This window comes from Oncorhynchus keta, chromosome 2 (assembly GCF_023373465.1).
Source record: "Oncorhynchus keta strain PuntledgeMale-10-30-2019 chromosome 2, Oket_V2, whole genome shotgun sequence".
NCBI lineage: Eukaryota > Metazoa > Chordata > Actinopteri > Salmoniformes > Salmonidae > Oncorhynchus > Oncorhynchus keta.
In genome coordinates this window covers 29,562,764-29,587,700 of record NC_068422.1, presented here as the reverse complement: position 1 = coordinate 29,587,700, position 24,937 = coordinate 29,562,764, and the positions used below count along the sequence as shown (strand labels likewise).

The 24,937-nt window shown below is 44.3% G+C and overlaps 2 protein-coding genes and 1 long non-coding RNA gene across 6 annotated transcripts in view; 1 reads left to right on the top strand and 2 right to left on the bottom strand.

The window, feature by feature from the left end:
- The window catches only part of LOC118398936 (hypoxia-inducible factor 1-alpha inhibitor-like), a 43,969-nt gene extending 31,655 nt beyond the window's left edge, over positions 1–12,314 (top strand). The window contains exons 8-9 of one of the 2 annotated variants that reach the window (XM_052474961.1): positions 3,795–3,853; positions 10,286–12,314. In XM_052474961.1, the coding sequence (XP_052330921.1) occupies positions 3,795–3,851 (57 nt within the window). In that variant the 3' untranslated portion in view covers positions 3,852–3,853; positions 10,286–12,314. Of the gene's footprint in view, positions 1–3,794 lie in introns of both variants that reach the window. The other variant, XM_052474958.1, reaches the window with a different exon arrangement.
- LOC118398895 (1-phosphatidylinositol 4,5-bisphosphate phosphodiesterase epsilon-1-like) overlaps positions 12,287–24,937 on the bottom strand; it is a 41,877-nt gene continuing 29,226 nt past the window's right edge. For 2 of the 3 annotated variants that reach the window (XM_035794696.2, XM_035794697.2), the window contains exons 17-33: positions 24,814–24,930; positions 23,354–23,512; positions 23,056–23,191; positions 22,858–22,899; positions 22,374–22,498; positions 22,028–22,145; positions 21,669–21,827; positions 21,177–21,476; positions 20,662–20,825; positions 18,439–18,700; positions 15,430–15,548; positions 15,063–15,191; positions 14,648–14,872; positions 14,152–14,307; positions 13,730–13,954; positions 13,207–13,448; positions 12,287–12,919 (exon numbers count right to left, since the gene is read on the bottom strand). In XM_035794696.2, coding sequence (XP_035650589.1) covers positions 13,254–13,448; positions 13,730–13,954; positions 14,152–14,307; positions 14,648–14,872; positions 15,063–15,191; positions 15,430–15,548; positions 18,439–18,700; positions 20,662–20,825; positions 21,177–21,476; positions 21,669–21,827; positions 22,028–22,145; positions 22,374–22,498; positions 22,858–22,899; positions 23,056–23,191; positions 23,354–23,512; positions 24,814–24,930 — 2,631 coding nt within the window. In that variant the 3' untranslated portion in view covers positions 12,287–12,919; positions 13,207–13,253. The remainder of the gene's footprint in view (positions 12,920–13,206; positions 13,449–13,729; positions 13,955–14,151; positions 14,308–14,647; positions 14,873–15,062; positions 15,192–15,429; positions 15,549–18,438; positions 18,701–20,661; positions 20,826–21,176; positions 21,477–21,668; positions 21,828–22,027; positions 22,146–22,373; positions 22,499–22,857; positions 22,900–23,055; positions 23,192–23,353; positions 23,513–24,813; positions 24,931–24,937) is intronic. The other variant, XM_035794698.2, reaches the window with a different exon arrangement.
- LOC127910619 (uncharacterized) lies at positions 16,028–17,504 on the bottom strand. Its single transcript, XR_008075463.1, has 3 exons — positions 16,962–17,504; positions 16,480–16,713; positions 16,028–16,330 (listed from the first exon to the last, which is right to left on the bottom strand). It is a non-coding gene; the product is annotated as an uncharacterized LOC127910619 (long non-coding RNA).

Here is a 24,937-nt window from a genome sequence, read left to right as displayed (position 1 = left end):
GGTGTGGTACAGTACAAAGTGAATGGAGGAGGGGGGATGTGGTACAGTACAAAGTGAATGGAGGAGGGGGGGTGTGGTACAGTACAAAGTGAATGGAGGAGGGGGGTGTGGTACAGTACAAAGTGAATGGAGGAGGTGGGGGGTGTGGTACAGTACAAAGTGAATGGAGGAGGGGGGTGTGGTACAGTACAAAGTGAATGGAGGAGGGGGGGTGTGGGTACAGTACAAAGTGAATGGAGGAGGGGGATGTGGTACAGTACAAAGTGAATGGAGGAGGGGGGTGTGGTACAGTACAAAGTGAATGGAGGAGGGGGGTGTGGTATAGTACAAAGTGAATGGAAGAGGGGGTGTGGTACAGTACAAAGTGAATGGAGGAGGGGGGTGTGGTATAGTACAAAGTGAATGGAAGGGGGTGTGGTACAGTACAAAGTGAATGGAGGAGGTGGGGGTGTGGTACAGTACAAAGTGAATGGAGGAGGGGGTGTGGTACAGTACAAAGTGAATGGAGGAGGGAGGGAGGGAGGGGGTGTGGTACAGTACAAAGTGAATGGAGGGGGGGGATGTGGTACAGTACAAAGTGAATGGAGGAGGGGGGTGTGGTACAGTACAAAGTGAATGGAGGAGGGGGGTGTGGTACAAAGTGAATGGAGGAGGGGGGTGTGGTACAGTACAAAGTGAATGGAGGAGGGGGTGTGGTACAGTACAAAGTGAATGGAGGAGGGGGGTGTGGTACAGTACAAAGTGAATGGAGGAGGGAGGGGATGTGGTACAGTACAAAGTGAATGGAGGAGGGAGGGGGTGTGGTACAGTACAAAGTGAATGGAGGAGGGGGGGTGTGGTACAGTACAAAGTGAATGGAGGGGGGGGGATGTGGTACAGTACAAAGTGAATGGAGGAGGGGATGTGGTACAGTACAAAGTGAATGGAGGGGGTGTGGTACAGTACAAAGTGAATGGAGGAGGGGGGGATGTGGTACAGTACAAAGTGAATGGAGGAGGGGGGTGTGGTACAGTACAAAGTGAATGGAGGAGGGGGGATGTGGTACAGTACAAAGTGAATGGAGGAGGGGGATGTGGTACAGTACAAAGACAAAGTGAATGGAGGAGGGGGGTGTGGTACAGTACAAAGTGAATGGAGGAGGGGGATGTGGTACAGTACAAAGTGAATGGAGGAGGGGGATGTGGTACAGTACAAAGTGAATGGAGGAGGGGGGTGTGGTACAGTACAAAGTGAATGGAGGAGGGGGGTGTGGTACAGTACAAAGTGAATGGAGGAGGGGGATGTGGTACAGTACAAAGTGAATGGAGGAGGGGGGATGTGGTACAGTACAAAGACAAAGTGAATGGAGGAGGGGGGTGTGGTACAGTACAAAGTGAATGGAGGAGGGGGATGTGGTACAGTACAAAGTGAATGGAGGAGGGGGGATGTGGTACAGTACAAAGTGAATGGAGGGGGGTACAGTACAAAGTGAATGGAGGAGGGGGGTGTGGTACAGTACAAAGTGAATGGAGGAGGGGGGATGTGGTACAGTACAAAGTGAATGGAGGAGGGGGGGATGTGGTACAGTACAAAGTGAATGGAGGGGGGGTACAGTACAAAGTGAATGGAGGAGGGGGATGTGGTACAGTACAAAGTGAATGGAGGAGGGGGGTGTGGTACAGTACAAAGTGAATGGAGGAGGGGGATGTGGTACAGTACAAAGTGAATGGAGGAGGGGGTGGTACAGTACAAAGTGAATGGAGGGGGGATGTGGTACAGTACAAAGTGAATGGAGGAGGGGGGATGTGGTACAGTACAAAGACAAAGTGAATGGAGGAGGGGGTGTGGTACAGTACAAAGTGAATGGAGGAGGGGGGGATGTGGTACAGTACAAAGTGAATGGAGGGGGGGTACAGTACAAAGTGAATGGAGGAGGGGGTGTGGTACAGTACAAAGTGAATGGAGGAGGGGGGATGTGGTACAGTACAAAGTGAATGGAGGAGGGGGTGTGGTACAGTACAAAGTGAATGGAGGAGGGGGATGTGGTACAGTACAAAGTGAATGGAGGAGGGGGGATGTGGTACAGTACAAAGTGAATGGAGGGGGGTACAGTACAAAGTGAATGGAGGAGGGGGGTGTGGTACAGTACAAAGTGAATGGAGGAGGGGGATGTGGTACAGTACAAAGTGAATGGAGGAGGGGGTGTGGTACAGTACAAAGTGAATGGAGGAGGGGGTGTGGTACAGTACAAAGTGAATGGAGGGGATGTGGTACAGTACAAAATGAATGGAGGAGGGGGGGATGTGGTACAGTACAAAGTGAATGGAGGAGGGGGGGGATGTGGTACAGTACAAAGTGAATGGAGGAGGGGGATGTAGTACAGTACAAAATGAATGGAGGATTGGGGGGTGTGGTACAGTACAAAGTGAATGGAGGATTGGGGGATGTGGTACAGTACAGCGTGAATGGAGGATTGGGGGATGTGGTACAGTACAGCGTGAATGGAGGAGGGGGGGGGATGTGGTACAGTACAAAATGAATGGAGGATTGGGGGGGATGTGGTACAGTACAGCGTGAATGGAGGGGGTGTGGTACAGTACAAAGTGAATGGAGGAGGGGGCTGTGGTACAGTACAAAGTGAATGGAGGAGGGGGATGTGGTACAGTACAAAGAAGAATGGAGGAGGGGGATGTGGTACAGTACAAAGTGAATGGAGGAGGGGGGGTGTGGTACAGTACAAAGTGAATGGAGGAGGGGGGAATGTGGTACAGTACAAAGTGAATGGAGGAGGGGGGATGTGGTACAGTACAAAATGAATGGAGGAGGGGGATGTGGTACAGTACAATGTGAATGGAGGAGGGGGTGTGGTACAGTACAATGTGAATGGAGGAGGGGGTGTGGTACAGTACAAAGTGAATGGAGGAGGGGGATGTGGTACAGTACAAAGTGAATGGAGGAGGGGGTGTGGTACAGTACAAAGTGAATGGAGGAGGGGGATGTGGTACAGTACAAAGTGAATGGAGGATTGGGGGATGGGGGATGGAGGAGGGGGTAATGTGGTACAGTACAAAGTGAATGGAGGAGGGGGGGTGTGGTACAGTACAAAATGAATGGAGGAGGGGGGATGTGGTACAGTACAAAATGGAGGGGGGTGTGGTACAGTACAAAGTGAATGGAGGAGGGGGATGTGGTACAGTACAAAATGAATGGAGGAGGGGGGATGTGGTACAGTACAATGTGAATGGAGGGGGGTGGTACAGTACAAAGTGAATGGAGGAGGGGGATGTGGTACAGTACAAAGTGAATGGAGGAGGGGGATGTGGTACAGTACAAAATGAATGGAGGACTGGGGGATGTGGTACAGTACAAAGTGAATGGAGGAGGGGGTGTGGTACAGTACAAAGTGAATGAAGGAGGGGGTGTGGTACAGTACAAAATGAATGGAGGAGGGGGGGGTGTGGTACAGTACAAAATTAATGGAGGATTGGGGGATGTGGTACAGTACAAAATTAATGGAGGATTGGGGGATGTGGTACAGTACAAAGTGAATGGAGGAGGGGGGGGATGTGGTACAGTACAAAGTGAATGAAGGAGGGGGGTGTGGTACAGTACAAAATGAATGGAGGATTGGGGGGGATGTGGTACAGTACAAAGTGAATGGGGGGGGTGCAGTTCAAAGAGGACAGGACACTCAATGAAACAATGCTATAGCTACAGTATACAGTATCTTACCTAATAGTAGGCCCTTATGTTTCCAACAACTGACTTTGTTTTAATGTAAATGTTTTCATTAATCTGTGTTGTCTGTACTGTAGGTTGGTCCTTTACTGAATATGATGATCCAGGGCCGATATGACCAGGGATTCAGCTAGAGGTACTGCCGCAGAACTGTTGCCAAGATGCTGCTTGTGTGTGAATTCAGTACACACGCCTGATTTGTGTGTATGTAGGCGAGCATGTGTATATGTGTGTGCGCATTTGGGCTGTCAAGCTAGCAGTGCATGGCAACACTGAGTCACCTTGAGAGACTTGGCCAATCACACTTTCTGCTCTGCTTTGATTGTCTGGGAACCATAGTCATCGCAACCTCCGCCACCAGTGGGAAGACAATAGTGGATGGACAGACTAGCCATGGACACCCACATGCAGTATGCCGTCAGAGACTGATACTCTGTTGATGAACTGTCTAAACTACATAATGTAGAGTTGTGGTATTTTTGTGTGAGTCAAGTGATAGGCAGCTGTGTAGGTATCAAAGAATAACCCCCAAATACCATCAAGCCTGTTAACTTGCACGAATCTTGCCATTTCCTTCGACCTTTCATCAACGAGCTGTTTTCACTCATAGGACTGCTGCTGACTTTGTTTTTTGTTTGTTGCACCATTCTTGGTCAATTCTATACACTGTCCTGGAGGGCGGCCTTTCTGAGATACTGGATCCGGCGCCCCTGGTACCAACGATCATACCATGCTCAAAGTCGCAGAGGTCACTTGTTTTGCCCATTCTAACATTCAATCAAACAGTAACTGAATGCCTCGATGTCTGCCTGCTTTATATAGCAAGCCATGGCCACGTGACTCACTGTCTTAATGAACGATTCATATTTGTGAACGGGGTGGTGTACCTAATAAACTGGCCGATGAGTGTATCAACTGAATACATTTCTAGTACCTAAAGTAGGCCTATTTATTTTGTGACAAACTTCTAAATGAATTTACTGCACGTTCACCCTGAAAGGGATGAGTCATATTTTGGTTATTCTGTTGATTTAATTGTTGACCGTCAGTCAGTAAGCTGACTTGTTTCTGTATGGTATTAGTTTTTAGGAGCGATTAGCAAAAAACAAATTATATTGTGTTTTATAAACACTGAAAGAGTGCTTGATTGTGTGATTGCCTGTACTTGATTTATTTAATTTAAATGATTTCTGAACATTTCTATAAGTATGTTTTGTATGATGGTTTGTGTACATTTAGGCATAACTGATTTTCTGTTGGTGTGTTTTGAATTGTTTTATGTTATTATACATGGTACATTTTAAGTCAAGATTGAGGATGGTCTAAAAAGTATTTTAACTTAATCAATTGCAATTGCAAAGTAAAATAAGAATATAGCAAGTGTGTGTGCATGCAACCACACTCAGTGTGTGTCAGTAGAGTTGAATGATGGTTGTTATTGTGCAATTGTCAAGTGTTTCCAGTGAACACTTCACTTCAACAGGTGCAGTTTAGAATATAGGACCGATTTTAAAGCACATATTGGTGGCATCCCAAATCGTACAATCGTACCCTTTCCCCTGTGGGCCCTGGTCAAAAGAGGTGTACTTTAAAGGGAATAGTGTGCCATTTGGGACTTAAACCTAGTGCTGTGTTCCAAACCAGGTGTGTCCTTCAGGGTTGGGGCTGTTTTCATTTCAATTCAGTCAATTCAGGAAGTTAACTATTCTCATTTACATTTTTCAAATTGACCCTACCCTGGTGTCATAGAACCGTTAAGGTGGTTTCAAGTTAATGGAGTAAATAAGTAAATTACAAGTGAACGATGTTCTTAAAGCTGTATGTGTGGGTAGGGCTTTGGCAGTCATGACATTTTATCTGCTGGTTATTGTCACGCAAAAGAACGTTAATTAACAATAACACGTTTAGCATCTCCGGGCCTCTAGGCATACAAGCCTTGATGCGCGCCTTTGGAACATCTACATTTAAAAAAATGATAGTAAATCAATTTAATATACACCATCACAATAAAGCAATTTTTTATTTTTGTCAGTTCTAAAGAAATGTATTTCTGAAGAGCAGATATGACTTGGCCTACAGTATGTTATCTGGTTATGCTCCATGTCATAGGCTTGTTAATTTAGCTGACAAGATATGCTTATAAGTGCCGTGACATTATTTTATATTATTTTATAGTAAGATGAATATAATTGAGCTTTGCTAAATAACGTAGAAAATGATATTTTTTTCATTCCGGAGCGAGTGCACATACTTTTAGCGTAAAAGTGACAGTTTGAAACAGGTCCTATATGCTAGATTTAGTGTTATTTGGCAACTTCAGTTGTGAATGATGCAAACCGTATGAATCAAAACATATATATGGCCTACATGATGTGACTATAGGCTATTTATCATTTGAGAGTCGCAAACCAGTTTGCACGCTGTTCCTTGCCTCAGGCTGCACAGCTGTTCTTTCATCAAGTGATCATATTTTCACCCATTAGACTATTCTCAATTGAATCTTTACTAATATGTAAAATTAGTTTAGATTTAGAATGGCCCATTATCAAATGGGCAAGGGGGAAAAAGACGCCATCTGTATGCACTCGAATTGCGAATGGAGGCCTGGCGCGTTCTCTACGGTCTGTTTTTCAATGATGCCTGGTGCTTCGCTTAATATGAGCCGCTCCATGCATCACCCACAGTTTGAGGAGAATGCTCTTGCTGCGCGACAGGTGATATTCCACCCAAACTCTGCCATCTATGCCCAGTTCCTACAGCTACCCAGTGCTGAATTTGGGAAACTGAATGTAATCGGTTCGTTAACATCAATGTTAACATGTTTTCGCAACTGAACATATTTAACTACACTGTTGACAGCCCCTCTGCACGCTCTAGAAATGAATAAAGGAGAGGGTTGAGGAGATAGAAATGCATGGTGGTGAGATATTCTGTATAGCTAAAGGGAATGTGCCACACAATTAATTATGAAAACATATGTTAGGGGAGAGCATTTATGGTATAAATGTCATAGCAAATGAAAGGACGTCTTGGGCATATATTTTGCATTCATTACATCTTCATATCTTATGTCATTCAGTATGGAGTTGTAGACCATTAGTGTGCACTTGTGACAATTTTCCCCATCAGCAGGTAAATTGTCACACTACGTCGGGTAAGTTTTCAAATTGGATTATCAACAAATAAGAACAACTCATATTGTGAAAATTGATTTTAATTTCAAATTCAAAACCAAATTCAACTTCATTTAAAAACTCAAAATAAAAACAATCATGCCTAGAGAATCTGGCAAATCATGCCTTTCAATCAAAACAATAATGCTGTCAGAGCCCACATTAATTAAGTGGCAAGACCACTTCACTTCACTTCACTGAATTTTGAAATCAGTTCTCTGGCATGCACATAAACTCAGCAAAAAAAGAAATGTCCCTTTTTCAGGACCCTGTCTTTCAAAGATGATTCGTAAAGATCCAAATAACTAAACAGATCTTTATTGTATAGGGTTTAAAAATGTTTCCCATGCTTGTTCAATGAATCATAAACAACTAATGAACATGCACCTGTGGAACTGGTCGTTAAGACACTAACAGCTTACAGATGGTAGGCAATTAAGGTCACAGTTATGAAAACTTAGGACACAAAAGAGGCCTTTCTACTGACTGAAAAACACCAAAAGAAAGATGCCCAGGGTCCCTGCTCATCTGCGTGAACGTGCCTTAGGCATGCTGCAAGGAGGCATGAGGACTGCAGATGTGGCCAGGGCAATAAATTGCAATGTCCGTACTGTGAGACGCCTAAGACAGCACTACAGGGAGACAGGACGGACAGCTGATCGTCCTCGCAGTGGCAGACCACGTGTAACAACACCTGCACAGGATCGGTACATCCGAACATCACACCTGCGGGACAGGTACAGGATGGCAACAACAAATGCCAGAGTTACACCAGGAATGCACAATCCCTCCATCAGTGGTCGGACTGTCCGCAATAGACTGAGAGAGGCCGGACTGAGGGCTTGTAGGCCTGTTGTAAGGCAGGTCCTCACCAGACATCACTGGCAACAACATCGCCTATGGGCACAAACCCACCGTCGCTGGACCCGACAGGACTGGCAAAAAGTGCTCTTCACTGACGAGTTGCAATTTTGTCTCACCAGGGGTGATGGTCGGTTTCGCGTTTATCGTTGAAGGAATGAGCGTTACACCGAGGCCTGTACTTTGGAGCGGGATCAATTTAGAGGTGGATGGTCACAGCATCATCGGACTCTGCCTGCAATGACAACAAGCTATCTTATCACTGTGCGTTACAGGGAAGACATCCTCCTTCCTCATGTGATACCCTTCCTGCAGGCTCATCCTGACATGACCCTCCAGCATGACAATGCCACCAGCCATACTGCTCTTTCTGTGTGAGAGTACCTGCATGACAGGAATGTCAGCGTTCTGCCATGGCCAGCGAAGAGCCCGGATCTCAATCCCATTGAGCACATCTGGGACCTGTTGGATCGGAAGGTGAGGGCTAGGGCCATTCCCCCCCCAGAAATGTCTGGGAACTTGCAGGTGTTTTGGTGGAAGAGTGGGGCAACATCTCACAGCAACAACTGGCAAATCTGATGCAGTCCACGAGGAGGAGATGCACTGCAGTACTTAATGCAGCTGGTGGCCACACCAGATACTGACTGTTACTTTTGATTTTGACCCCCCTTTGTTCAGGGACACATTATTCCATTTCTGTTAGTCACATGTCTGTGGAACTTGTTCAGTTTGTCTCAGTTTAGATCCACAGTAATTGTTGGAATCGGAATGGAATTAAATTATGCAGATAACTTGCTTAAATGTTTAAAGTCTTAGCAAAACAGACTTGGTGTTTAAACACACTAATGCACAGTTTTGTAACAGCCTACATCCGTATCTGACTAATCAGACTCATCTTCAGAAAAACAGTTCTGGCACACATACATTGCCTGGCCTGAGGTGCAAGCATCATGGGCCCATTTGTTGCATCTCACACGCTTCACCCAAGTGTCCTTTGGCAGGCTGTTTGAAAATGGCTCCACACAGATGAGACAGAAGCACTCTTCATCTGATGACTCTTCTACAATATTTTATTTTTTTAGCTTCCTTCTTGTTCTTTGCAGATCCACATTTGGAACTGGGCAGGTCTGTGTCTGAGCTCGTGCTAGGCTGGAATGGGGCCTGGCAGGGCTGGAATAGTGCTGGGGCCTGGCAGGGTTGGTGCTGGGGCCTGGTAGGGTTGGGTTCTGAATGGGGTGATCTGTAACGTAGGATGGCGCAAACTCGTTTTCCAGAAATACATCCCTGTTGTAAGGTTGTACCCCAGCCACCCTAAAGCCAGCCTGAATGTTCAAGGGTGTTGCAACCAGAGGATTGGCAATTGCAACAATCCCAGGAATGTCATAAATCGATGTTGTCTTCCTGGGATTGTTCCTCATCCAGGCATCACACGTGGTGTTGATGTGCCTCTTTAGTGGCCTGTAGACAAACATGTAGACAAACCTGTCTAAGGGCTGAATCCGATGAGAGCAATGGGGTGGGAATGACACCATAATTATGCCATTTTCTTTGGCATAATAGAGTCCATCAATGGACAGATGAGACTCGTGGTTGTCCAAAAGGTATAAACAGGGCTTCTCCTTTGAGCACCTCGTTTGCTTGACGAAATGTTTCAGGAAGTCAACAAAGTGCACATCTTTCATCCACCCAGAGGGATTTGCCCCTCCTTTGCTGCCAGGTGGCCCGTTTATCAGTAAATTATTGTGGAAGTTGACACGGGGAATATAAACTATGGAGGTATACTATTCCCTGTGGCTGAGACGGCACAGGCCAGTGTGACAAGGGTTCCCCTTTCAGCGGAGGTCAGTGACCCTACTTGTTTGAATCCACGTCTGCCCACCACTTTGTCAGGTTTATGTTCAGTGGTCACCCCAGTTTCATCGACATTCCATATGTCTCCTGGTCCAAATTGTTATTTCTGTAGCACTTCTGCGACATTGTCGAAGAAAGCATTAACATTTTATCTGTTGAAGCTACTTGCCCTGGCAAGGCTAGTTGCCTCTGGCTTTCTCAGTGACAGCGTTGGGTGCCGCTTTAAGAAGCCTGTAAACCACTCCGAGCTGGCTTTTTCCTTTTCTGCCCACATTGGCGCGAACTTCAGCTAGTCTTCTGACCTCACTTGGCGACAGACCAAAATAAATGTCAGCTGACCTAATAATATACTGAACAAGCTGCATCTCCAAATCAGCTGAAAAAACCTGCCGTGGCTTTGTATAGCCTACCACGGTTGTTGGCATGGCTGTCTGACTTTCAACTTCTTCTCTGGTAAACTTTGACAATACCTAGTCAGAATATGGTAATTTATGGCAAAATCCTTCTCTGTACTCCTGATTTGATTTGTTCTGCAACTTCACCTGCCTCACTGCCTTTAACATTATGCCAGGTCGTGTGCTGCCATTCTGTCTTTCTTTTATCATTTCTAACCCTTTCTTTCCTTCCTTCCTTCCTTCCTTCCTTCCTTCCTTCAAAAACACATTTCCTCATTGCAATTACAGATTCATTACAGGCTTATCACGCCCACCTTCCCATCTACTATTCTTGTTGCCACATTGCAATTCATAACACTACTTCATACAGTGTCACAAATTTAGAGTTGTGTGTGGATATACTGTCTCATACAGTAGGCATGTAGTGTTTTAATAGACACACACACGCTAGAGTCTGTTTTGTGTAGTCCAGGGATATGTCTGCTGCTCTAAACTATATGTCTATATGATAATCATTTACAGTAACATTTAATATTATTATCAGAGCTGATTACACAATATCACAATGTATTTTGAGCATGTTCTATGTATACTGGGGCAAATTGTCACATGTGAAGACTTTCCCCAAGGTCATTGAGACAACATGCCCCAAACTGACATGTGTGCTAATCTCAAGGTTAGCTCAACATAGGACTGCAGCTAAAGTATCAAAAGACACGTTATTGTCTCCTCCATTCAGTGCAAAATTATCATTTTGAACATTCATACCTAAAAGTTTTATTGCATATAAAATGTAAAGTGGCAATTTTTTATTTTCAAGGGGAAAAATAATGAACTTGTGCTCACCTCAGATTAGTAACCTTGACCACATGTGAACAGGAAGTTGACCATAGAACATGTAGTCACACTAATGAGCTATTTGAGATAGCGCCTCTAGTGTTGGAGATATGAACAGTTTGACAACTTACCCGTGTGACAACTTTTGCTCCCTTTGGATTATAGGCTAGACCAATTATGTCCTAAAGACATCAAAAATCAGTCTTGTTTTATGGTTTTCTGCCACGTATAATATGCGGTAGGCTATGTATTGTATGAGGCACAATCATATTTAAAAATAATAATAATAATTCAGGTGTGGTCTTATAAGCCTATGCATATGCATAAGCCTAATATGCATGTTTTGAATTAATAATCACCATAGAAAGCACTGTCCATTTCATTGTTAGGCTTTGCCACAACAACCATGTTTTACACTCTGTTTCAACCTGCTGTTGAACTTCTTTCTTCAAATTGATCGATCACAGTGAGGTGAATTTTAAAAAGCATAACACCGTTTTGATGAGTGTTTGATGTGATTTTTTTTATGCATTTGCATTGATATCAGAGTGGTTAGAGGGACAATAGAGCCCTGAGTACCAGGCCGTTAAGGACCTGATGGTAGTTAGTGAGTTGGCCACTACCAAAGCGTGTCCAGAGTGCATAATAGGAGAACACCGTTACTCAACTGTCACGTGGAATTTGACTGCGGTCTTGACTGCTGGTGTGGCGATAATATGTCACTGCAACAGCCCTATAGTATGGAGGCCCTTCTGTGATTGGTAATGTGGTGATTTTAAACTGCATCATATTAGTTTGTTATTAACAGTAATATATTAATAGTCTGGTTAAACCAGACTGACCATGGCTGTGCTCAATGGTGAACGCAGCATTCACTAGGCTAATATACTAATGCTGCGTGTTAAAATCCTACACCTTCAGTGACTGACTACAAATGTTCTAGGAGTGTTCTAGCCAAGTGTATTATCTCCCCAACAGGCCGTATTGTACTCCTCTGGCAATCTCAAAACAAATATGGAATGTGCCAAGCGGAATGTTCATGTCTTGCTGTTTATATTTAGGCTGATATTCTAACAGTGTGTAGCAGCAAGGGAGTGTGTGCTTGATTTGTTTATAGTATCAATATTGTTCATGAAAAATACTAGTTCAATGAAATGTTCAATGAAATGGTCTGTTAACTGTAAAATGACTTAAGTCCCAGAGGTTAAAGTGTTCTCACTGTGTCTGTTTCTCCTACCTGCACTTTGTGTGCCAAGCTCTGTTATGGCATGGCTCAAGAAATCGCAAGAACAATGGATATCTTTTTTTTTCTTCTCTTCCCCGTGTCTTTTCTAAAAACACATTTCAAAAACCTTAACATTGTTTTCTGGGCTCCTGCACTTGTATGATTTGAGTGTGTCTGCTGTATTGTGCACTGATTTCTAAATGACTGGAGTTCTATTGTTATGCAAGTAGCATTGAAATAAAATGTTCAACTTTATTGATCAAGCCCTTGTATCAGTCATCACAGCGGTTTGGTGTCAAATTCAAGTCTGTCACTGCAGAGATTCATTCTGAAGAAATGGACCAAAGGATACAGCTAAAGCACTGGGGAAATGTTATATAGTAATACAATAGTAATATCACAGTATTTTAAACCAGCAGTAAAGTAAAGTAGTGAAAGGTTGAATAAAACCCATAGGCTTTAATGTATAAATGAGGTTTGAGGGATGACCGGTGAAATCGGCTCTGTCTGATGATTGTTTCTTCAACCACTTCAGACATGTCAGGTTGAGGTCTTCTGTAACCATAGGAAAGCACAATATCACCATCTGCTGGTCTGTATCTGTCCTACAGTTTGTGTTTGTCTCTTATGTCCGACTGGATTCAAACCTGGGTCTTTGCATGCCAGACGATTGTGTTAGGCGTTAGTTTGAGGAAGTCTTCAATAAATTCACATGCTGATATTGTGCCAGCTCCAGGTAGATTAAGCTAAAGTGTATTGGATTGTGGACTGCCCAGAGTGACAAAAGATACCCAGGAGTTGCACAGCTGCAATTCCACATCTGCCCTGTCAGGCCAGCATGGACATTTTAATTAGACTGCCTGAAGGGAGATAAAAGACAAACAGATTACAAGCATATACAGTACACGTACAAATACTCTCGGTTTGAAAATAGAGAATATAATAGATCATATTTCACACTTCAGTGGAGATCTCAGATGCATAATGGAATGTTTCCATCCCCCAAATTCCTAACGATAGCGAGGTTGTTTAACTATGAGGTAGACTTGGATTTGCTTCTCCATAAATTACAGAGAGGGTTAGACATGGAGATCCTATAATTCACTGAATCAGCAGGATCTCCATGATGCTCGAGTTCTCATAATACCTTGTGTGCGTGTGTAGTAGAACGGGTGTAGAGGAGAACCACTAGCGTCACTCTCTGGTCTCGCTCAGCTGAAGACAGCACGCTGCCCTCTCGTCCTTGCTGTGCACCACCTCAGAGCAGGTGTGAGCCCCGATCCATACGGCCCGGCTCCGGCCTGTCAGTCGTTTCAACTCGCTTGCCAACGATATTCCTTTCCGCCGATCCTCGCGAACTGGTCTGACACAGTCTTCACGCTGAGCTGTCTGAGGTTATTAAAGTTATGGCTAGTTACTCCGGAGAAATATCCCCAATATGGGTCATTACAAAATAGTGGGATTTGTTAGAGTGAGACATTTGCAAACTGTTCTTTTGGTTGGGCTGGTCTTGCCATCCTCAACACAGCAAACATTTTTACAGAAACATATTTACAGTTACTGACAAATTAAAAACACATTGACAGTGCAGGAAATCTAATACATTTGGCAATCAACAACTGAAGCATCACACAGACACACAATCACTTATCCTCATCACATATCCTCACCTCCTTTCCCTGAGCCTGCTCCCGGAGTCTGAGAATGAATTTCCCCTGACCCCTCCACCTCCCCTGGGCCTGGAATACACACTCCTGGTCCAGGAGGGTCCTCTGGGTGGGTTTGGCAGGGAGCCTGCGCCCCAGGGGCTCCTTGACCACTTCCTCAATCAGAATGTAGTCGCTGGCGTTGCCCGCAGACAGCAGGACGCTGGACTGTCTGGCTTTGCTCAGTGTCTACGAGTGAAATGGAGATCAGGTAAAGGCGTGATCTATAATTTCAACATCCTGCAACTCTGTTAAGCTAAGGGGTGTAGTTAAGGAAAGGTAACCACACCCAAATTCATAGATTGATGCAAAGACTGACAGTCCATTTGATTCTCTAATCACACTGAACATCTAAAACATCAAGCGTGTGCCTGACTACCATATACCTGTTGGATGAGGTCATTGGCTGTGATGTGTCGGGGAGCTCTGAGGGTCATCTGTGATTGGTCAGGAGACACTCCATGTACTTCCACCAGGAAGGAATCATCCTCCAGTCCACAGCTTACCTCCATCTCTATATCTGTCTTCGCTTCATTCAAAGGCTGAAACAAAGGTGAATAGTAAACTTATGGTTAACGGTAGTGTTTTATTTTTACAGACATCAATAATAGTATAATTAATAATGGCAAGGAATGGCATAACTGGTGAATTCCACACAGACATGGGAAGGAACAGGGTCAGCTGCAGTTCAGCAGCCCCAGAGCAGTGTTGTTGGGGGTTGAACAGGGTTGAGTAGAGAGAATACCAAAATTATTAGAATTCCAGACTCTGAAGCAACAAAATGGGAAAATGGTGAAATGCCTTTCTTACCGACTGAAAGTCATACATTTGATCATAAGAGAACGGAACAGTGGTTTTGAGTAGGTTGGAATGCACCCAGACCTTTTCTCTCGTTTTGAGGCACACTCTGCCCAGGTAGCCTTCATCAGGGTTCCAGCTCTGAATGACCCTGAATATCTCCTCCTCAGGCCTGATGGTCCTCTGCAGGAGAGGCTTTCGAGCCTCACCCCTACTCTCCCCCCTCTCCCGGGGCAATGCCACCCTCTCTTCCATCAAGAAGCAAGAAGAGAGGGAGAAGCGAGTGGAGGAGGAGAGGGATGGATGGATCTAGGTGGGAGAGAGATTAAGCATTATATTGTTGCAGTCACTTTTTTGAAATTAATCTCTAAGATCCAGATCATCTTTATCTCTCCCCCCATAAGAGTCTCAGATACCATGGAGTTGCCCAAATGTGTAGAATGTGGAGGTACAGCAGGTACAGTATATGGTGATGTGAGAAGATGCAGTGCTCACTCACAATGTGTAGGAGCTGTCTGGCAGTGGTCCTCTCACTCACACCGACCACTATGAAAGGCTCAGGCCCAGGGACTCCATGTACGGTGACCCTGTACTGCACAGCAGCCCTTCGATCCTCTGTACTGAAGAGCTGGGACACACACACACAGCATGAGTTTAGGGGTAATGCAGGGCCGAATCAAAATCCTGCAGACTGACCGAGTTGCTGTCCAGGACATTAGTAGGAAAGAATCTGCACTACACATTCACTCACTAGACACAGTCCCTACACACTTCACTCAATATACTGTACACTACACATTCACTCACTAGACACAGTCCCTACACACTTCACTCAATATACTGTACACTACACACTATACACTCACCCGTGATGCAGGCTGTGAACCTGCTGCTCCACTGTCTTCAGTTCTATGGCTGTAGATGAACAGACTAGAGACTGGCAGGGCCTCGTTGTGCTGATTCCTCAGCTGCACATGTCTGTATCCTGCCACACACACACATTTTGGAAATAATTGCCACTGTCAGTATTGGGAATATAATGCTCTCATTTGACAGCATTGTAGCTTTTTCTCCCTTCAAGTTTAAAATTATTTTTTTTATACCCTGCTCTCTCTTTTAAAACAAACTTTATATGGGCATAGCATTTCTACAGTTCTGTGTGAATTCAATTAGCTAATCAAATTTGAAAAGTTCTTTATTTTCATTTTTTCTGTCAAGTATAGGAATTATTTAAACACAGACCGTTTTATTGGATAGCGGGGAAAATATTCAGAGAATCCGTTAGCTGAGCCAAAGCTGCCAAGCATAGACTTGATGTGACAGAGAGACTTCATGTCTGGTTTCAGAGTAATGTGGGAACCAATGAGACAGGACTGGAGTCCCAAATGTTCCTGAACTGGAAAGCACAGCAGTCTCCAAATTCGTTTTGTGCATCCCTCAAGAATGAATGAAGCAAGCCGATGATTTACAATGAAAAGTTTATTTACAAAAAGCCTAGTTTAACAAAAAAGTTTGCATCGAAAATGGAAAATAGCAAAAAAAGAAGTGCCTGCATTAAAAACACAAATAGACGCAGGGGTAAGAACATTTAGGCCACAGTTTGGTAATGAGTAGTCGTCACAAGGAGTCACAAGTTGTTAATCAACTCCCAGATCGTGGGTTGTCTGGTCTTCTCAAAAAATAACCCAAGTGACCGATACCAGGCCTTCACTATGCTGTTGGTCTTCCAGATGTCTTGTAGGACAACATCGTGGTAGTTACACATTTCTAGAATAAAAATATATCAACTTGTTAGACATTTTATTATTTGTCCCATTGTCGTCAATGCTATGGCCTAATAATTAATAACACAAAAACAACATCAAAAAATATAATCTTAGCCTAATATGCCTAGGCTACTGTTTTTAACATCATACCCATGTTATATTCCAGGGCTTGCTCTCCTCTGCCAATCCACGTCTTCTCAAAGTTCTCCAGAAAGGTGGACAGCTCCGGTACCTAAAAGAATGTCGTTTCCTTCAGCTCCTTGAAACACTTCACCGCGTCAGCCGGCAGAACAAATGCGAGTGTGTAGAACATCTTGACGTGGTGGGTCGCAGGCTCTTCAGCACTTGGAACGCACAAGTATATGTGTTGCAACGACATGTTTGCTAAAAAATATAAATATAATATTAGATGGCATGTTCAATTCAAGGTGTTTTGCCCTATTTTGTAAATGGACACATTATTAGACTAAAGCAATCATTTAAATTTTGTCCTAGTTTTATTTCACGTGTAGGCCTATGGCAGCACAAATCTGAATATAGACCTACAACAATAAAACACATTTAAACAGGCCTACAATATAATGTATAAAAAAAACATTTATAATTAGGCTATATCAATTGTCGGTACATACCTCAGACTTATCTGTCATAACAATATAGGCTGCTGCATAAACAATTGACTCCATCAAGTAGGTGGGTTGCATCCTGTGAATGGTGTGCACCTCCTGGCATAAAGATGGGATCTTCTTGAATGATCCATCTGCAAACACATGGCCGACAGAATTCTTAGATGGGTTTCGTTGTGAAGATAAGAAATCTGTCCTGGTCCACTGTCGTGCTGGAAGAAATGGGGTTCACGGCCTTGTTCACGCGTGGTGCTATGATAGATCTCAGGTATGATTGACCAGGTTGGAGAGGGTTGCAGGTAGATCGGAATCGGAGAGGGTTGCCGGCTCAGACGGCGTCGGGTCTCCCTCATCCGTGACTCCTGCCTCAAGGATGACAGGGTCGGGAAGAGTTCTATCTTTACCTGCTGCCATGCCATGGCTCTCAGGGATGGTTTCAGCCAGTACCGGCGGCGCCTGCTTCTTCCTTTGCCGGTGATTCTGTAGGTCTACACACTTTTTTACGTTGTGTACAGGGTTGTTTCTGACAGTCTCGGACAACTGATGACTCCAAAACACGGTGTCTGCTTTCCTCGGTCTCCAGATTCCTCTTCTTCGGGTTATTCAACTCCCATTTTCTGTCATGTTCCACACCTGTTGACCTGTCACCTCTCCATCCGGGTCATAGTTGTGTACTCCTGACACGTTGGATATATTGGTCCCCCAGTCAGTGAAGACCATGGGACCTCGGCACTTGTGAGAATGATTTGATGCACATGCAGTATAAATGTTTTTTTGCAGGCTTTTGTTCCATTTTGTAGATGTAGCCATCATGTTCGATCCTGCTTCCCGGTATTGAGAGGGTCACTGCTTCAAGTGAATTGAAATCGAAAGCTCTACTCGTTTTGGGTGCCGGTACGGATGGATAGCTCAGATATTCTGCTCTTTTTCTATCGATTGGTTGAATGACAGTTGAGTAGTAGTAGTAGCTTGTTCTTGGAAGGATAGCTGTTGAGGAAAGGAGTGGCCTATTTGTACAAAACAATATAACGTTTATATATTATTTATTTTTTACAAACTAGGCTATTTGCAAGTCTATTGTTGAACTATCAAAATCCCTCCAAAATGATGTGTTAAAAGCTCTGACAGTTTTTGCAGTTTCTGTGTCTTTGCACAAACAAAAATGATAATTTCAAACAGAATAGTTTGTGCATGAATTAGGCTCATTATAGCAGCATATAGGCCGACATTTGCATTCAACAGTTTGGAATGTCTGGAGTTTTAATCCTGACTACATTTTTCTATGCTAATTTGGTAATTAGTATTTGTTTCATCTGAAAGGACTGTAGCTGTACCAAGCTTGGGTCTTCTAGTCTTTTAATAAAAAACACAATCTTTGTGTGTGTGTGTGTGCCTGTGTTTAAAATGAGATTAGTCCATGGAAGATAAGTCAGAGATAAAATTATGTAGCATGTGTGTGTCTCTGTGTGTGCGCCTACTGTACCTGTCCTGAGTGCTCTGAGTGGTATGATCCTATGAGCCGTGGTCTGGGAGCTGTTGTGTTCCACCACAGTAAACCGTAGGAAGGCCAGGTCAGCCATGAGTAGGGGGAAGTGAAAGCTCTGGTTCCATATGGGGTTCAGGGGGTTACGGTGGATGGGTTTGGTGCGGAAGTGGCACCCGTCTGCCTGCATGCCCATGATGTCTACCTCGATGTAGGGATTGCCTGCTGTGGTCCCTGGGCATACGTTCTGACCAGAGATGATCTGGAAGGAATGGAAAGAAAGAGACGGAGACCGAGAGAAAAACATCCATGGGCAAAACAAAAGATTGAAGTGCTTTTGAACGGCTTATGGTAGTAGATGCCAGACGCAGCGGTTTGAGTGTGACAAGAACTGCAAAGCTGCTGGGTTATTCACACTCAACAGTTTCCCATGTGTATCAAGAATGGTCCACCGCCCAAAGGACATCCAACCAACTTGACACAACTGTGGGAAGCACTGGAGTCAACATTGCCCAGCATTACAGTTGAAAGTTTGACACCTTGTAGAGTCCATGCCCTGACAAATTGTGGCGGTTTTGATGGCAAAAGGGGTTGCAACTTTATATTAGGAAGGTGTGCCTAATGTTTTGTACGTTCAGTATATGTATAGTGCATTCAGAAAGTAGTCAGATCCTTTTACTTTTTCCACATTTTGTTACATTACAGCCTTCTTATAAAATGTATTAAATCGTATTTTTCCCCCTCATCAATCTACACATAATAACCCATAACGACAAAGGAAAAACTGAAATATAATATTTACATAAGTATTCAGACCCTTTACTCAGTACTTTGTTGAAGCACCTTTTACAGCCTCGAGTCTTCTTGGGTATGACACTACAAGCTTGGCACATCTGTATTTGGGGAGTTTCTCCCATTCTTCTCTGCAGATCCTCTCAAGCTCTGTCAGGTTGGATGGGGAGTGTTGCTGCACAGCTATTTTCAGGTCTCTCCAGAGATGTACGATCGGTTTCAAGTCCGGGCTCTGTCTGGGCAACTCAAGATCATTCAGAGACTTGTCCCGAAGCCACTCCTGTGTTCTGTTGGCTGTGTGCTTAGGGACATTGTCCTGTTGGAAGGTGACCCTTCACCCCAGTCTGAGGCTCTGAATGCTCTGGAGCAGGTTTTCATCAAGGATCTCTCTGTACTTTTCTCTGTTCATCTTTCCCTCGATCCTAACTAGTCTCCCAGTCCCAGCTGCTGAAAAACATCCCCACAGCATGATGCTACCACCACCATGTTTCACCATAGGGATGGTGCCAGGTTTCCTCCAGACGTGACGCTTGGAATTCAGGCCAAAGAGTTCTTGGGTTTCATCAGACCAGAGCATCTTGTTTCTCATGGTCTGAGAGTCTTTAGGTGCCTTTTGGCAAACTCCAAGTTGTCATGTGCTTTTACTGAGGAGTGGCTTCCATCTGGCCACTCTACCATAAAGGCCTGATTGGTGGAGTGCTGCAGAGATTATTGTCCTTCTGGATGGTTCTCCCATCTCCACAGAGGAACTCTGGAGCTCTGTCAGACTGACCATCAGGTTCTTGGTCACCTCCCTGACCAAGGCCCTTCTCCCCCGATTTTTCAGTTTGTCCGGGCAGCCAGCTCTAGGAAGAGTCTTGGTGCTTCCAAACTTCTTCCATTTAAGAATGATGGAGGCCACTGTCTTCTTGGGAACCTTCAATGCTGCAGAAATATTTTGGTACCCTTCCCCAGATCTGTGCCTCGACCCAATCCTGTCTCGGAGCTCTAGGGACAATTCCTTTGACTTCATGGCTTGGTTTTTGCTCTGTGGACCTTATATAGACAAGTGTGTACTTTTCCAAATCATGTCCAATCAATTGAGTTTGACACAGGTGGACTCCAATCAAGTTGTAAAAACATCTCAAGGATGATCAATGGAAACAGGATGCACCTGAGCTCAATTCGAGTCTCATCGCAAAGGGTCTGAATACTTATGTAAATAAGGTATTTCTGTTTTTTATTTTTAATACATTTGCAAAAATGTCTAAAAAAAACCGGTTTTCGCTTTTTCATTATGGGATATTGTGTGTAGATTGATGAGGGGGGAAAAAACAATTCAATCAACTTTAGAAAAAGTCTGTAACGTAAACAAAATGTGGAAAAAGTCAAGGGTTCTGAACACTTTCTAAATACACTGTATACATCCAACTATTACTGCTATATACTCACAGTGAGAGTGAACAAGGCGGGGCTCATGCCCTCTGGGTCTCTGTCAAGGGGGCAGAAGTGTCTGTAGAGTGGGCAGCTGGCATCCCACAGGACCGGGGGCTTCAGTACATACCCACAACCCCCGTTAGGCTCAAACATGGCCGCGTTCAGCTGCAGGGGCAGGTCTGTCAGAGAAGGAGAGAGAGAAAGAGAGAGAGAGAAATATGGTCACTTTCAGAAAGACTCAAAAAGAGGTTTGTGCTCCAACAACTAGAATTTCAGACAGACATCATTTTCAAGAAGGATATTGTCGACTTGTACTCCATTCAATTGGCTTCCCTGATTCAACTTCTGAAATAGTGAATTTGCCAAACCCCTTGTCCCCTTGTACTTTCAACTGAATGCAGACAGCGCCAACTCATTATGCCAGTAGGTCTAACATGGTTTGCTTGAATGAAGCTAGCCAAATGAATTTCCCACTTTAGGCATAATAAAGCAAACTTGACTTAGTTGACGACTCCTAGCATCTCGCTCACCATCGGTCTGGTAGTTGAGAGCGACCAGCTGTATTCCATGCAGCCAGAAGAGTAGGGGACTGGGGTTGGTGGAGTCAATACGTGTGGCTGCCGGGTAAGTTCGCAGGAGCTGGGCGCTGGTGTGTTGGATCAGCTTCCGGGAGTAGCGGCGACACAGGCGCTTGGCAGCGTTCTCATTGACTGAGGAGACGTGATAGCATTTTGGGGTGCGGATGAGGGAGCTGAGGGAGGCGTTACAGGTGTAGGGAGGGGAGGTGGGTGATTCTTCCCAGTTGGGACGGGGGCCCTCTGATGCTGCTCCTTCAGATTTAGGGGAAAGGGTTATGAGAGACGTGTGTTAGAGGTATGCGTTTGTGTGTGTGTGAGACACACTGACCGCAAAGGGTTTAACTTTCAAGTATATCCAAAAGATGTCTAGCCTGTCTAGGAAATAGTAGCAGACCGCTAGCATTGAGTTAGAACTCTGTCATGGGGCAGAGAAGAGTAGCCTACCTCGCCCTGGGGTGCGCATCACTGTCGATGGGTCCCCTGGAAAACCTTTCCCTGGGGGATTCCCAAAGATGGACCTCCTGCCCTTTCCTCTAGAATAAAGAACTTCTTTTCTCTCTTTTCTCTCCCTGGGAGTATCAGATGGAGTAGGGGTGGATAGACCTGGGACCCCACACACACAGATGTCATCCAATTTGTGAAAATAGTGAATACCTTTGCAAAGGGGTCTCACAAGTAAGACAGATGCTTCAGAGATATTATATAGGCCTATACCTACAATTATATCAAAATACTGGAAACGAACCTATTTACAAGGAATTTTATAGTTTGTTTACAGGAGGGGATGTAATGTAAGGAACTACCTGGGAATTTGACAGCTTGACAGTAGATCACCAGATCTGAGAGCTCCTGGGCTATCTGTCGTCCTTCCTTCTTGCTTCGAGGCAGCTTGAATTCTTCCTCTAACTCCTTGCCAAATACCTGTGTGTGTATGTATGTGTGTGTGTGTAGAAAAATACAAAAGAGACAAACTATTTCAGACAAATACCAATAATATGTCAAATATGTATTTTTAAATGTTTAACCCCATGTCTCATGCTGTGATTAATCAAACATTAACGTACAAACTGGTTAATTAATTAGCTTTTTTGTTTCTGGATTTACTGGATCCAACCAAATGTGACAAATGGAGATGGAAGACAAACTCACCTTTCCTTTGTTGTGAGTAGCACTCTCACATTTCTTCATCTTCTTGGGGACTTCGTCACTGTGTTCAGTCTGTAACTTCTCCCCTGATGAAGACTTTCCCTCTGGTCTATCCTCCAGGATATTATCTGTATCAACGCAGACATTCCCAGCCAAATACATTATTCTTGCAGTCTAAACAAAAACACGCACTCATTCAGTATAATCTAATTTGATGTTTTCGGTGACAAAGAACTATGTAACATTCAAACATTTGGCCAAAAACTATTGGCTTTCAAGCCATCTCTTGTCTTTGACCCACTTGGTAATCAAATTGAGTGTCAGTGGATACTCATTTAGTAGACAAGAATCTTTTGAACCCCCTTGTGCAATGGACACAGTCACAGCCAGTGTACCAGAGCACTGCACAAATCTATTCAGCAACAGGACAACAAGCATGCGGTTGGTTTAGCTAATCTTAAGTGATTCATTTGATTACTTGTATTACCTTCTGGGACATAAGAAGCAGGAGATAAAGTGGGGACGTCAGCTGCAGAGGAAGAGTGAGTAGGGGGGTCACAGGATGAGTAGAAGAATTGGGATAATTAAACGTATGCTGTCTGAGGGTATCATGAGGGTGTTACTACCCAAATGGCTTGACTATAAACTGGCAGACACAGGGATGCTATTGATGGTGTGATCATACCATCAGATAGTGATTCGTACTCATAGTCATATTCATCCTCATACTCTTCTTCCTCTTCTTCCTCATTGTTGATGGTTGGGAAGGGAGGAGGCATCACACTACTGGCCTGAGCATGCATCTGTGCCAACTGGTGAGCCTGTATCAGGAAGAGTTATTGAGGACAATCTTAGTTCATTCTAATTACTCATCAGTGTACCGTCATTTTAGGTACATACAGTACAGCACATGATACAGATAAAGGACTGGATCAGTAACTGTTAAGACAAATTTTGTTTAGTGTTCATTATCATGGCCTTGCTTTCTGTTTGAGGATGTCCACCGGCGTCTGGTGAGCTTTCAGCTTCTTGTTCTTGAGGAGGATTTTCCCCCTCAGTTGCCATGGTGATGGCAACAGCGGGTCGTCCGAGAAATCACTCTCAAACAGGAACTTTGTCACCAGCTTATCCCCAAACACAGTCTGTTGAAGGACAACACACAAACACACCATCAGAGTATTAATCTGTTTATGGAAGGGAAGACTGGTCAATTATGATTGACTTATTAAAGGCAATGTATATGTTCCTGTTCACTAACTCTATACCTAACCTAAACTCTTACCCTAACCTTACCCCCTCTAACCCTAACCTCACCCCCTCTAACCCTAACCCTAACCACACCCCTCTAACCCTAACTTCACCCACTCTAACCCTAACCTTACCCCCTCTAACCCTAACCCCACCCCCTCTAAACCTCACCCCCTCTAGCCCTAACCTCACCCCCTCTAACCCTAACCCCACCCCCTCTAAACCTAACCTCACCCCCTCTAACCCTAACCCCACCCCTTCTAACCCTAACCTCACCCCCTCAAACCCTAACCTCACCCCCTCTAACCCTAACCTCACCCCCTCTATCCCTGTTACGGATACAGTTATCCTGTGTGTGTGTATCCTGTGTGTGTTTCTTTTCTCTCCTTCTCCCCTCACAGGTGAAAATCATCACTCCCCAATCAGTCAACAATCAATCATCAATAAGAAGACACACCTCCTCCTATTTCCTAACCTATCACAGTTCTTTCCCCATGGTTTAAAAACCCCATCATTTGTTTGTTCTAGAGCTCAATCTCTCTGTAAATGCCATGTTTGTAGGACTCTGTGTTTCACTCTCGCTTTGTGTCTTAACCTCTCTTTTGTTTTAGCACTTTGTCATCACCTGTGAGTATTGTTTTTGGTTATGGTGTTTGTTTGTTGCTGGTGGGAAAAGGGGGAAACCAAGACAAATCGCCCATGGGCATACACTACCCGTAGGTGAACTTGTATTGTTAAATACACTAGTTAGAACTGGGTGGACCACCCACTGTATTTTTGGTTAGTTAGTTAGCTGTTGTTAAAGTAGGCTAGTCTAGCTTAGGGGTGTTTTTGAATACTTATTGTTTCTTTCCTTGGGTCCAGCTCAGCCCCTTTTCCTGCTCCCCCCCATTACCGTGTGTTTTATAAATAAACCTGGAGTTTGACTGTAGATTTCTGTTGTCGTGGTTATTTCGTTCACACTTTTACTTTGTCACAATAATAATTTGCATGAGTTATGTTACGGGTCTCATTACCATCCCGCCCCTAGACTGCGGGCCAAAAGGGATTCGTAACAATCCCTAACCTTCATTTTTTTTGATCTGCCGCCTGAATATCCACTTTCTTGAGTAAAACACCAACAAGCATGAGAGCCCATTTAACATCTCAACATTTCAACAATGAACTGGACAGGATAGTAAGTAGGCCTACTCACCTTGAAGATGTTGGCCATCTTGCGTTGCTGCGGCAGGGAGCAGTGATTCTCTATGGACAGCATCACAGGCAGGTCAGAGGTCACAAAGGCTGATCGGTTCACTGCTTCCACCACATCCTGCAGG